Consider the following 14,687-nt stretch of genomic DNA (forward strand, 5'->3'; position numbering starts at 1 on the left):
GAGGCACTTGAATTTAATTGGATACGTTCATCATTAAAAAAAAAGATTGAGATATATTTTTATATAAATATATTTTAATATTACAAGTGTTAATCTCAAAAATAGATACTCAAGACTATTAATGTAAAATGCAAAGTTTGCACGAAGTCAGTGTGGTTGTAAAATTAACCATGGATAAATATCTTCTAAGACATTCAGTTTTCCCATTGTAGTTTTTCTTTTTTCGAATTTGTTCATTTTTAAATAAAGAATGAGGAAAATGAAGAAATAACTTAAAGTATTCTTTAATGAATTTTACCCATTTTTACCGTTGTTCGATAGTTACAACTTATGGCCGAATGTCTCCGAATGTTTTGTCTCTATTCATATATACCGTTGGGAAACCACAATTAATGAATGTATATAACTACGTATGCATAAAAAGGCATTTTGTCCTGATAATTATTAATACCTCATTTAAGTTAAAGTAACTAATCAGTGATTTTAGCTTCTAACAAAATATTTTCAGTCATTGCCAAACCATAAATGATTTCGTGCTTTAAGTCAAAACAGGTTTCCTCGACCTTTCGTAAGTTATCTGAATAGCTTCTTTGTTTCTAAACATAAGATAATTCAAAGTCCTCTTAATCCATTCTACTGTGGTGATGGAAAAGTTGATCATTTAAAGTAAACGGCATTACTAACTCGCTAAATGACAGCGTCGGTGTTAATAACAGACAATTTTAATAATTTAAAACATAAGCGTGTTTTCCATATAAGTACAGGAAGAAAAATGAGTAATACGATAATTATAAGTTTCCTATTAAAATATATTTAATCAAACGAAACAAAGCATCAGGAAATGAGCGTGAGCATCATTATCCTGTTGCAATGATACAAGTAATGTACATTTAAATTCAAGTATATACTTTACTTGAAAAATAAATTTCGGCTGTGCAAATGATCTTAAAAGTTAGCTGAAGACTATAGTAGAAATGGATTTGATCTACATATTGATTTGCTTTCTGGTATGGTGTATTCTAGGTAAGTCTAAATATGATCTTTTGTTCTTGTAATTGAATTATTCGAATGCCTTTAGATATAAATTTAACTTATGTTAATAAAAATATTTAAAGTGATACATTGTGTAGTTCAAGATAAATAAACATTACATAATATCTTTTTTCTGCAATGATGAGCTTTCTCATTCCTTATTTGAAACAAACTGAGGTATCATCCATAATAAGTCATGTTATTAAAATATACATGTATTCGTAAAACCATTATTTTTTCAGAATCCCAGAGTCAATCTTTTTGTGGTCCAAACGACAAACCCGGTATGTATAAAACATATAGCATTATAATTTCTAATGTAAAGAACATCACAAAATCGTTTTCAAGTTGCGATCGTAGGCAGTGAAATGATACTCTAGAAATATATTACTGATTGAAACATTTCTTCTGTTATTTACTTCAAACAGATCATTTTATATTTAATCTGCCTATAGCATTTGAAAAAGAGTAAATTGCTTGTAAAACAAGTTTATATTCTTACAGTTATCAACGTCTGCACTGACCAGGATTTGACCAAAACAAGAATTATATATATTGATACTATCAGCGTAACAGATTTCCAGCAGACATCATGTGAATGTGTTATTACACCTAACACGCATACAGTTCAGCTAAATCTACAATTAGTTTTTATGTCTGGAAGAAATGGTATACAATTTGAAATAAATAACATAAGCGTAGGCAAATTTTCTACGAATGATAAAACAGACATAACGGGTGCTACGAAACTTTCATTTTCTACACTTGAAAATCATGCAAATGACGGAGTTTGTTTAGCCGTATATTCAGGTATGTTTTGATAAAATATATTTCACTTTATTAAAGTCTTTTAAGACTGACAGACTAAATTGTTATTTACGTAAACAGTACAGTTTTTGTCATATATTAAGCGGAATTGTTCATTTGGTTATTGTTGCAAACCGTTTTAAATTTAAACCCACTCAAAAGTGATTAGCCTGATCACCAGTATAGAGCCAAGCAAATCTACACATCGGTGCACACTGATCAGACTCTGTACTGTTGATAGCCCAATTGAAATTATGAAGTTGAAACACTAGTATATAAATTTCTAATATAATGATCCAGTTTCAAAGAAGGGCAAATCCATTTCACAAACTCAGCATGTTAAGGGTTAAGCTTAAGGTGAAAATATATACATTGTTGTAAAAAGCCTATCGTCATTAGCTTGATTTTGACCAACATAAATGTCAAATATTACTAATAAGTTTTGCTTAATGTTCTTAAGCTCACTGAAAAAATCTACTCACTAGTTTTTCAATTATAAAATCCATTGAAGGTAAAAGTGAACTATTAAATATTTCCTGTACACAATCAACAAAGAAGGAGACAACAGTTCTGACCAGAACATCGTCTATATCTCAAGGGAGTGAACTAGTCAACATTTCAAGTACGAGAGCAACACGGGAGACAACTATACCAAGTAGAACACCATCGGTGTCTCAAGGGCGTGAAGTAGTCAACATTTCTAGTACGAGAGCAACAAGAGAGACAACTATACCAAGTAGAACACCGTCGGTGTCTCAAGGGCGTGAAGTAGTCAACATTTCTAGTACGGGAGCAACAAGAGAGACAACTATACCAAGTAGAACACCGTCGGTGTCTCAAGGGCGTGAAGTAGTCAACATTTCTAGTACGGGAGCAACAAGAGAGACAACTATACCAAGTAGAACACCGTCGGTGTCTCAAGCGCGTGAACTAGTCAACATTTCTAGTACGGGAGCAACAAGAGATACAACTATACCAAGTAGAACGCCGTCGGTGTCTCAAGGAAGTACACTAGTCAACATTTCTAGTACGGGAGCAACAAGAGAGACAACTATACCAAGTAGAACGCCGTCGGTGTCTCAAGGAAGTACACTAGTCAACATTTCTAGCACAAGAGCAACAAGGGAGACAACTTTACCGAGCAGAACACCATCTATATCTCAAGACAGTATAATAAGTGGGTATTTGTTTTTTTGAAGTACAGCCCGAATTCGCTATTCCTTTCAATATGTTTTAAAAGTCAAAACCATGTTCAAAATAATGTGCACAATTGCAGAATTGAACTCGAAAAACCATTTTCATAACGCAAGCTCTTCATAATCTGAACTATCTAACCACTACGCTACTCAGATTTACGTGTTCCTGTCAATTTTTATTCTTTTGTATTGCAATCAAAGTGCAAAGTATAATAATTGAATAACTTGCTCAACCAACTAAATCATAATGGTACGACCGATTAAGGTAAAAGTTATCATGTTCGACTTATAGATGAAATATACAATGTATACTTTGCTAAAAATCACTTTACACTTAAAGTGTCTCTGAACTTGATGAAAATAATCATTTTATAAAGAAGTTGAAAGGCATACATAGTAGTAGCTTATATGAATTAAGAATTGAACGATATGTTAATTCATCCATATAATTCTTGATTCAGTAGAATTGGGTAATTACAATGGAACCATATAAAAGAAGTTTTTGACAGTATTTTGCGGGAGTCGATTTTTTACTTAAAAACTTCCTCGTTATTGCTTATGTTTCGTTTTGGTTTCACATTATATTTGAAGACATTCCTAGCTATCTTCGTTGTAAGAATTTATGTTTGAAACAATATATTGTTGTGGTTAAATTTATAAAAGGGGCAATCCCACGGTCGTCATGTTAATTCTGCATTGTTATACTTGCTTACTTATTACTTTAATAACATCAATTTAACAATAAACCCTCTCATATCCTATTTAACTTTAAACATTGAACAAAGGTCCATGTTGTATCCGTTTAAGGCGACCTAGATAAAGATGTAAATGACGTACCAAAAGTATAAATTTCCAAGTATTTAACTGTGTACGTATCTGATGTGACATTATGTTCGGTTACCAAGAGTATGTTGAATTGTATGATTATAATAATTATTGCATTACTATTTTATTTATTGACAGAACTCATCGTTTTAACGAAAAACCTACTCGTTATTGCCTGTGCTACTTTTAAGTATTTACTAACAATGGAAGACATTCATAGCTAAAAATCTTTTTGTAAGATTTTATTGTTTCAGACAACCATACTTCCGTCACGTTAAATTTGCATGTAAAAACTGGATTTCAGTATAATTCAAGGACATAAATGAGAACGGATACGTTTAACTGATATAAATGAAGTGCCTCTTTGACTTTGTACCTTTTTGAAACTTTAGGAAAATAAATCGTATAGTATGTACTAAAATTAGAAAATTACAAGTTTTTATCTGTATAACTGCATGATCAAATTACTCATTTTATGTCACGACTAGTTTCTTATGCAATTTATTTAGGAGATGACATAAACGTTGACAGTATAACAAGGGAGAACACCATTCAGTCAAACAAAACGTTAACATCACAAGGGAGTCAATTAACTTTATACCTAAACAGATCTACACTCTATGCTTCGGTCGACACACAAAACAGTATAGGTTTGCTATCAGTTGTCAAAATGGCACATAAACTATTATTTCATAGTTTTTCTATTGTGTTATTATACATGACAAAGTTCTTTCTTTCCTGTGTCTTGAGTTCTTAAGCCCTTAATTTGTGGAGGGCACTAGCGGCTACTATACGTGCATATTGCAGACAAAGTGCAGTTTACAAAAGTGTTGAAATTCTTTTAAGATTTGAAAATGTTATGAGCATGAACTTTGAAATCGAATATACATATTTAGGACACTATAAATAAACAAATGTTTAGTAAATAAATTCTTTTATCCGGTTCGCTATAAAATGTAAATATTTACGAAACTTTTATATTTCAGAATCATATAACCGACTTTTTTGCAAACACGAACAACAACTTAGTAAGTATAAAAATATGGGTGTTTCTAACATCCAAGATGAGGTTATTGATAATTACTTATAAAAATAGGTTATTGATAATTACTTATAAAAATTAACAAGTGTATAATCCAATAATTCTGATCAGCTGTGTTAGCAAACTTATTTTGGTGTATTGAATATTAGACTTTACTCATTTCAAGATTCAACAAATATTCTATTAATCCAAGCTGGCTATATAAAATATTCCTTTTTTTTCTGCATCTTAAAATATGCACACATACATAAAATAAGGTGTCTCTCAAACTGGGGAATACTTTCCTTTCTCAGACATTTCACAAATTGAATGGAACATAAATTTCCACTATTTAAGTTAGAAACAATATATGCAGTTACATCTCAAGAAGAAGTACAGTGCTCAAGAACCTTGACTCTCTTTTGAGAAATGTTGAAGTTATTGCTATTTTTTCTTACTTAATTTTCCGGTGCATAACTCAAGAAAAATGGCAATATAAGCTCGAAACTTTGTTAACAGATTGGTCTTATTAGAAAAAAAGTGAGTGCATAAAAATCAAAACCTTTGAAGGTTTAATTTTGGTTTAATCGACCTTTTGTATTTTTTCATAATATATTTTTTTGTTCGAGGCAGAACATACTTCACAGATGGATAGGTCTCATGGAAGTGCATTGCATAAAAACAATAATTCTCTTTTGCATAATTTGATTTTGGAGTTATTGTCCAATGTAATTTTTATTCATAATATTTAGGCGGCATGATTAAAAAAGATTAAGGATATTTACTTGAAATTGTACGTATTGATAGGTTACAGTAAGCATTTCCAAATAAATCGGATAACTGAATGCGTTTTTTCCTGGTCTTACTTGGGTCAATGAATTGGATAATTTGTGCATAAAATTGCTATCATCATACTTGAATCCTAACAATGTGTCTCTTATTTCAATATATTTAAAATGAATGACAAAAATGACATAAAATAATAAAAAGAAATTTTATATTTTTAATGTCATTGAATTTCAAAAGGATAATCTTTTGTCTGTCACTGTTAATTTTTGGCCTTTACGTTGAAATGATTCTGTGTGTACATAATACTTAGGAATCTCTAGTCAATTGAATTGTATGAATCGACAGGGTATATCAGTTCAAATAATTGGTTTGATTGAACATGACTTTAAAACTAAATGAACAAAGCAACACTGAAGAAGCACATTTACCATACGGCCCTACATGTCATTAAAATACATTTTCATATGATTACTTATCATAGTAAATCTCTATTTCTTTTTACAAGTATTTTTGATCAGAGCAATTTCTCCTACTTTGTTAAAAAGAATAGCCAGGTAACTGTTCTTTACATATATACTAACTCGAACCTAGGAAAAATAAAAAAAAATACTGTATGATAGTGTTACTGAAATCCTAAAATTCTGATATTTTTGTTTCATTTTCAGTTGTTAAAGTATGTACTGATGACGAAGTGCTGAATAAAAGATTAATGTTCATTGATACTGTGAGTGTTCCGAAACATCAACGGACTGAATGTGAATGTCTTGTAACACCTTTAGAACGGGGTTTTACTTTGAGTTTAAAACTGCAAAATATATCTGGAAGACGAAATATGCAATTTCAAATAAAAAATATTACAGTTGGAAAATATTATAACAATACAAAAACGAATGTTACAGGTGCAACGAAACTTTTATTTTCAACAACTGAAGATCACCGAACAGAGGGACTTTGCTTAGCTGTTTATTCGGGTAAGTTTTCCGGAGGAATGAACGTGCCTTTTCATAAAAAGAATCGATACTGTTTATATTTTCAGTTTTGCTAAGTCATTATACTGAAAAACAGACAACTGTGATCACTACCTAATACATTTGAAATACAATTCATAATTATTGTATAAAATGCTTCGTTAATTTTAAAACGGTTTTGAAATATTTAAGGAATAAAAAACTAGTTATGTAATACAGGCCATGACCTTTAACTATAGGGTTTTCAAAAGAAGGTTTATCACCTTTTTTCATACATGAACATCTGCAAAATCACTATGACGCAAGCCCACATTGCTAAGTATTAAAACGATAAAAAACGGCGCATTCTCGGGTGATTTCATATTCTTCTTCGTTAATCGCGTGCACAGTTTTATGCAAAAATAATTAATTGTGGCACGAAATTCAATTCCCATTTTTTTGCATGAAGCATAATACAAAAATAAATATAAGAACAATTAACAATTATAAGTGAACAATTAACAAGAGCTTAACAAACAGACAAAGAGAATAATTTCAATAAGATATTATCAAAATATGTTACCTTAAAATGCGAATTTTTTTTGCAGTAAAAATTGAATTTTGCATTTTTATATAATGTATTCTTTGATTATGAAACATGATATTTTCAAATAGTTTTAAGAAGGGCAAGTCACAATAATAACTTCTAAAAATTGACTTCTAAGGGTTTAATATTTTGGACAAACTAGTAAAAAGTGGTATTCGGTTTCGATCGATTGCATGTTTCATGATTTACAAAGGCACTCATTTTGGGATATGTTTGTGTATTTTCCCGTTTCTATGGCTTTGTATTGGTGTACTGAGACTCTAATTTTAGCTAAAGCAGTTTTTAAGTAGTTTTCTTTGACATTTTCTAGATATCTTTCTGTTTAAATATTGGATATGTTTTTAATTTGATTGAATTGTTCTTGAATTCTTATAAAACTGGTTATTTATGCTTCTGGTGTCTAGATTTAAATTCTTGATTTCAGAAGTCGTAGTCTTTTTTATTTACAAGGTCACAGAGATAGTTTGCTATTGTTTCAGAACGTTATTAAAAACTACACATTTGATGATTTTATATGCATTTAGAATAAAACTCAACACAACATTTAAATGAATGAACTGAGTAAAATAAAAGATATTGCCATTAATAAAATCGTATTCTTAACAAATTTAATACAATTAATTATTTTCTATCGTTTATGGATGCTGAACAAAACATTCTAGGAGTATAGTTATACTTAAGTTATAGTATGTTGGTTTTCAGTAAATAGGTTCTGAATAGCAATACAATATAGAATGATTTGATACCCTTTATTATTTAAATGTCAAACAAATTTTGTAATTTGACTTTTTGAAATTAAGTCATGTACAAATTAATAAAATTAATGAATGCCTTTTAATTCACATAAAGATATTCGTTTACAACATCACCCTTGATACTTAATACTTTCCTGTAAAATTATTAATTGACTGCAGATGGCGCTTACTTCAATATGACTTGTAAGAGATCAACAAGAGGAACAACAAGCCAGTCCAGTCCAACATCAACAACAGGAGTCAACGCTATTATAAGTATGTTAAAGCATATATCCATGACATGTATTTTCAATATAAATCAACATGTAGTTATGTCCCTTGTTACATGTGCCAATAAATGTGTCAAAGTTATATCGAACTGTTCTAATACGTTCATATTTAGATATCCACTTTACTATGGTATCAATTCGAATTAAAAACAAGAGGGCCATGATGACCCTGAAGTCGCTCACCTGTATATAGGCCCCCGGAGCGGGGCCAGTTAAAACCCCATGCTTAACATCTAAGGTCTAGCTGGTCAAGTTTTTTCTTTACACATATAGTTAAAAACAATGACACACCTGGGGCAGGGCCAGTTTTGACCCAAGGGCTTTTATTTGAACAATCTTTGTAGAAACTTACTAGAAAATGTTTCATGCTTAATATCTAAACTCTAGCTATTCGGGTTTTTTCAAAGAAGACTTTTAAGTTTTTGCTATACACATAAAAGGAAAATCAATGTCAGCCCGGGCGGGGCCAATTTTGACCCCAGGGCTTTTATTTGAACAAACTTGGTAGACATCCATTAAAACATGTTTCATGCCAAATATCTAAGCTCTAGCTCTTTGGGTTTTTAGAAGAAGATTTTTTAAGTTTTTACTATATGCATATAGGGAAAATCAATGACCCCCTGGGGCGGGCCAATTTTGACCCCAGGGCTTTTATTTGAACAATCTTGGTAGACACTCATTAGAAGATGTTTCATGCCAAATATCTTAGCTCTAGCTCTTTGGGTTCTTTAAAAGAAGATTTTTTAAGTTTTTACTATATGCATATATGGAAAATCAATGACCCCCTGGGGCGGGGGCCAATTTTGACCCCAGGGATTTTATTTGAACAATCTTGGTAGACACTCACTAGAAGATGTTTCATGCCAAATATCTAAGCTCTAGCTCTTTGGGTTTTTAGCTCACCTTGCACAAAGTGCAGGTGAGCTTTTAGGATGGCCAACCAAATGGCGTCCGTCGTCTGTCGTCCGTCCACATTTTAAATATTCTAAGGACATCTTCTATGATACCGCAAGGCCAATGTTAATGAAACTTGGCAGGAATACTCTTTGTATGAAGCTCTATCAAGATTGTTCAAAGAATTCCATTTCATGCAGAACTCTGGTTGCCATGGCAACCGAAAGAAAAATCTTTAAATATCTTCTTTTAAAGAACCGTAAGAGCTAGAGCTTAGATATTTGGCATGAAACATCTTCTAATGAGTGTCTACCAAGTTTGTTCAAATAAAAGCCCTAGGGTCAAAATTGGCCCCGCCCCAGGGGGTCATTGATTTTCCCTATATGCATATAGTAAAAACTTAAAAAATCTTCTTTTAAAGAACCCAAAGAGCTAGAGCTAAGATATTTGGCATGAAACATCTTCTAGTGAGTGTCTACCAAGTTTGTTCAAATAAAAGCCCTGGGGTCAACATTGGCCCGGGCCCGGGGGGTCATTGATTTTCCCTATATGCATATAGTAAAAACTTAAAAAATCTTCTTTTAAAGAACCCAAAGAGCTAGGGCTAAGATATTTAGCATGAAACATCTTCTAATGAGTGTCTACCAAGTTTGTTCAAATAAAAGCCCTGAGGTCAAAATTGGCCCTGCCCCAGGGGGTCATAGATTTTCCCTATATGCATATAGTAAAAACTTAAAAAATCTTCTTTTAAAGAACCCAAAGAGCTAGAGCTAAGATATTTGACATGAAATATCTTCTAGTGAGTGTCTACCAAGTTTGTTCAAATAAAAGCCCTGGGGTCAAAATTGGCCCCGCCCCGGGGGGGTCATTGATTTTCCCTATATGCATATAGTAAAAACTTAAAAAATCTTCTTTTAAAGAACCGTAAGAGCTAGAGCTTAGATATTTGGCATGAAACATCTTCTAGTGAATGTCTACCAAGTTTGTTCAAATAAAAGCCCTGGGGTCAAAATTGGCCCCGTCCCAGGGGGTCATAGATTTTCCCTATGTGCATATAGTAAAAACTTAAAAAATTTTCTTTTAAAGAACCCAAAGAGCTAGAGCTAAGATATTTAGCATGAAACATCTTCTAATGAGTGTCTACCAAGTTTGTTCAAATAAAAGCCCTGGGGTCAAAATTGGCCCCGCCCCAGGGGGTCATTGATTTTCCCTATATGCATATAGTAAAAACTTAAAAAACTTCTTTTAAAGAACTCAAAGAGCTAGAGCTAAGATATTTAGCATGAAACATGTTCTAATGGGTGTCTACCAAGTATGTTCAAATAAAAGCCCTGGGGTCAAAACTGGCCCCGCCCCGGGGGTCATTGATTTTCCTTATATGTGTATAGCAAAAACTTAAAAATCTTCTTTGAAAAAACCCAAATAGCTTGAGTTTAGATATTATACATGTACATGAAACATCTTTAAGTAAATATCTACAAAGTTTGTTCAAATAAAAGCCCGGGGGTCAAAACTGGCCCTGCCCCAGGGGTGTCATTGTTTTTAACTATATGTGTATAGTAAAAACTTAAAATCTTCTTTTAAAAAACCCAATGAGCTAGAACTTAGATGTTTAGCATGAAACATCTTCTTATGGGTGTCTACCAAGTCTGTTCAAATAAAAGCCCTTGGGTAAAAATTGGCCCGGGGGGGGGGGCTATATACAGGTGAGCGACCTCAGGGCCATCATGGCCCTCTTGTTTTAGAAGAAGATGTTTAAAGTTTTTTCTTTTGGTTGCCATGGCAACCAGAGTTCTGCATGGAATGGAATTCTTTGAACAACTTTGTTAAGGCTTCACACAAGGAACATCTCTGTGAAGTTTCATTATGATCTGCCTTATGGTTTCATAGGAGATGTCGTTTGAAAAGTGTGAACGGACAACGTACGACGGACGACGGACGACAGACGACGAACGAAGAGTGATCCTAATAGCTAAAAACCCACAGACAAGCTATTATGCTTAACAGACCGCTTTAACAGTCCCAAAATTAAATATACTTAAAATACCTATTTGTGGTATGATAATAAAGATCTGACTGGAAATTATTTTGATAAATAAAATGCTTACTTGTCTGTCTGGTAAATGTTGCTTCTAAACATAAGTTTGTGTCAGGAATTATCAATACATATACTTACATGGCTTACAAATGATATGGAATTTGAATTTTGTGCAAAACACTTATCATAAGTGTTAATAAAATTACCTGATTGTGCTTACACTTTCAGTTCTTACTGTATCATTAATAATTGAATTTTGAGCAAACACGTATCTTTAGTATGAATATAATAACCTTATTGCGCTTCCACTTCAAGTTCTTACAGTGTCATTGTTTAGTATTTTAGTTTTGTGCAAAACACTTATCATAAGTGTTAATAAAATTACCTTTTGTGCTTACATTTCCAGTACTTACCATGTCATTATTTAGTATTTGAATTTTGTGCAAATCACTTATTCTTAGTGTGAATAAAATAACATATTGTGCTTACACTTCCAGTTCCTACCGTGTCAGCAGCTTGTGGACTTCTTTTTGGAATTGTTATTGCTGTTGTCTGCGTTATTGTCTACCAAAGGTAAATTTAACCTTAATTATTGTGATAAAAATTCTTTAAATGATTTAAATGGCAAAAAATGTTTTATGATAAATTAACACTCGAATAAGGTTAGAAACATTTATACATTCTTTTTATATAAAAAACCATACACACGATAAAAAATTAAGGTTTGCGTAAATTATGTATAGTCACCATCAATGAATTTGTATAATCTTTAATTTCACAGTAATAGTATATTTCCATGTGGCTAGTGATTACATTGTTCAAAGGTAACCTATCTAAGTCATACACCCTGATCAATAAAGTGTTCAGCCAGATACAAGATAGAACAACATTTTACTCATTTCTAGATAGAGCGTTAAATGGTGTGTCCCTGTGTCCCTAAGTTATTTTGTGTAACAATTTTAAGAGTAAGTTGAATATCATACTCAAGATTCGAGATGTTAATCACATGATGTCAGTTGCCATAAACAATAATGTCGTTAAATCGCATTAGTTATTTTATCTATTATTTATATTTTCTTAGATCCGTTGTCTATACATACAAGAGTATATGTTAACAGGAGTATAATAATAACCTTTTTTGTGTCACCTTTGCATATCGTCGGTATTTTACGGTTCAATAATCTATATCAGAGTTTTTAACCTTTAATGAATTTATCTAATTTGTCTCCTGCTACACAGTATTGGCTATCAGCAGGCGACACATATGATCACTGATCGCTCTTGTATTGACTAACTGATTTATGCCCTTATAGGAAAAAGAAAGGGAAAGGAAGACAAGCCACTATGATAATCCCCGCAGACGCAAATGTGGAGAGTGATTATTATATGACTGAAAATGCGATGTACAATATGGGTGAGATTTGCACGAGACAACCAACCAATGAAAACGAACACAATGATGTTGCCAATGATGCCGAAGCATATGCCGGAGCATCGCCAAGCCATTATGATTGTATCCAAGAATCAACTGACAGAAACCAATCTTCTGAAAACTCACCAAGCCATGCTGTGTCAAACGAGTATTCAACGTGTCTAAAAGCAGGTCAAGTCACTGCTGGTGGCTTAAACAATAACACTTCAAATAATTATCAAAAGTACCAACTAAAAGGTTCAAGAATAAATGGTGATGATAATACGGTATATGACAGTACAAAGTCAACCATTCCTCAGCAGGCGGTCGGAGATAATGATTATCATCATTTAGGTTCTGTTGGTTTGAATAGATTGAATCTAACATATGATAAAATTGGTTATACTGGTGTGGTTAAAAATTAGACAATTTTAAATGAGGAATATATATAACAAGTATTAGCATTTCCAAAAATGCTTGCATTGCCATTCAGCAATGAATATAGAAATGATTTCATTTCTCGCCTAATACCTTACGTGTGGTCAAAACATAAAACCAACAGAAATATTTGATACACTCTACTATTCTATAAAATATAGTAATAGTATATGAAACGAGTTAGTGACGAGGATATAACACTGGCTGGGGCGACATCAATGCATGTTTCTGCTACAAAATGTCGAGCCGTTAGACCGATACAATTGTTTTTCAGAAACATCCCGAGATGTCGCCCGAGCCAGTGTTATACCCCCGTAACTAACGAGTGTCATAACTATAACTGTTTTATCGCATTTTCATCGTTTTATAGAAATCAGAAAAAAAACGACAACAAAAAAGTGCATTTCTCTCTCTTGTGCCCTTTCACTTTTTCATCTTCTCACTCCCAGACAAAATGAACCAAAACCAGCTAATGATGTCGTAAGCTACCTTACAGCTATATATAATATTGAAAAACAACGTCAAATGTTAGAGACGGATTGTAAACTGATAACTTGTGGAGAAAGTTATTCGGATTCAAGATTTTAGGGCTTTAGATCGTGTTTTCAAGTCGCATCTTTTTAAAATATTGTAAAATCAGCTGTTGTTTATTAAGGGCAAACAATTAGAAATTAGAATTAAAACCAATTAATGAAGATTACATAAATAAACACAATTCTGGTTTACCTTAAAGTAATGAGATAATGATCTCTGTGCTCAATTCTGAAATAAATATTATCCAGAACAAACTGAAATCAAATTAAGGAGCAAAAATAATATATATTGAAGAAACTTTAACATAGCATCAGACACATGTCACAGATTCATTTGCTTTCTATTGTTTGTCTCTTAAACCAGATGTACATTATCAGGGAAACATTTAAGAAACAAAAAGACCTTTGGTAGAAAATTTGAATATATAAATACATTCAATGATATGTATGTTATGCATTATCATTATCATGATAAATCAAAACAGAAAATGAATATTACTAGTCCACTTTTCGAAGAAAACAGGGGGTGGGGGTATTGTCATGACCCTCTCGTCGTTAATCTTTTTGGTTCAGTTTTCAATTATGGTCATTAAGATCAATACTGATAATGCTATATAACATTGAAATTTCATTTGTTTATACAACTGTTTGAGTTTAACCTGTTACATTAAAATACATTTATATGTATATCTGTACATATTTCATATTTAGTGACGTTTCATAGGGAATAAAATACTTGAATGATTGGTGATGCCGGTGAGCGGCAACGTCTCTAATGGAATGCTTCTTTTGACCCATGGAAGGAGCTGTTATTATTAGCAGTTAATTTCATGTGTTAATTAGTTTTATTTTGATTCGTTTAAATCAAGTAGGCAATTTTGTTTTTATATTAATTTTGTATTTAATAACTTGATGTTAAAAGCATGTGCATTGTGATATTATTTTCATAAAATTGCAGGCTAAGTTTAACAGCTTGTCCCTTAGATTTAATAATGGCGATACAAAAAGCCGGATTTCGAATATCGTTGAGGTCTACATTGATGTCAATGGTATTTTTTCACCATTTTTGTTATTTATCTTAGATTTTTTTTTTATTTTATAGTTTTTACCGTTTAATCATTTTTT

The 14,687-nt window shown here is 32.1% G+C and overlaps 1 protein-coding gene across 1 annotated transcript; it reads left to right on the top strand.

Annotated features, from left to right (window-relative positions):
• The first annotated feature begins 728 nt into the window (after positions 1 to 728).
• On the top strand, positions 729 to 13,683 carry LOC132743630 (uncharacterized). The gene is made up of 10 exons (XM_060732173.1): positions 729 to 1,023; positions 1,275 to 1,316; positions 1,537 to 1,842; positions 2,351 to 3,016; positions 4,370 to 4,510; positions 4,847 to 4,888; positions 6,336 to 6,641; positions 8,139 to 8,234; positions 11,678 to 11,753; positions 12,494 to 13,683. The coding sequence occupies exons 1-10, from the start codon at positions 975 to 977 to the stop codon at positions 13,014 to 13,016; spliced, it is 2,247 nt and encodes a 748-aa protein (XP_060588156.1). The 5' UTR covers positions 729 to 974; the 3' UTR covers positions 13,017 to 13,683.
• Positions 13,684 to 14,687: the final 1,004 nt, after the last annotated feature.

The sequence above is a fragment of the Ruditapes philippinarum genome, unplaced genomic scaffold (genome assembly GCF_026571515.1).
Source record: "Ruditapes philippinarum isolate M1 unplaced genomic scaffold, ASM2657151v2 ctg652_1_1_1_1, whole genome shotgun sequence".
Classification (NCBI taxonomy): domain Eukaryota; kingdom Metazoa; phylum Mollusca; class Bivalvia; order Venerida; family Veneridae; genus Ruditapes; species Ruditapes philippinarum.

What these genes read in the sequence shown, in the direction of transcription:
- LOC132743630 (XM_060732173.1), top strand. Translation starts at nt 975, where the DNA reads ATGGATTTGATCTACATATTGATTTGCTTTCTGGTATGGTGTATTCTA. An exon ending in ATCTCAAGACAGTATAATAA is followed by an intron (nt 3,017 to 4,369) that starts GTGGGTATTTGT and finishes CAATTTATTTAG; the next exon opens with GAGATGACATAAACGTTGAC. An exon ending in TGCGTTATTGTCTACCAAAG is followed by an intron (nt 11,754 to 12,493) that starts GTAAATTTAACC and finishes ATGCCCTTATAG; the next exon opens with GAAAAAGAAAGGGAAAGGAA.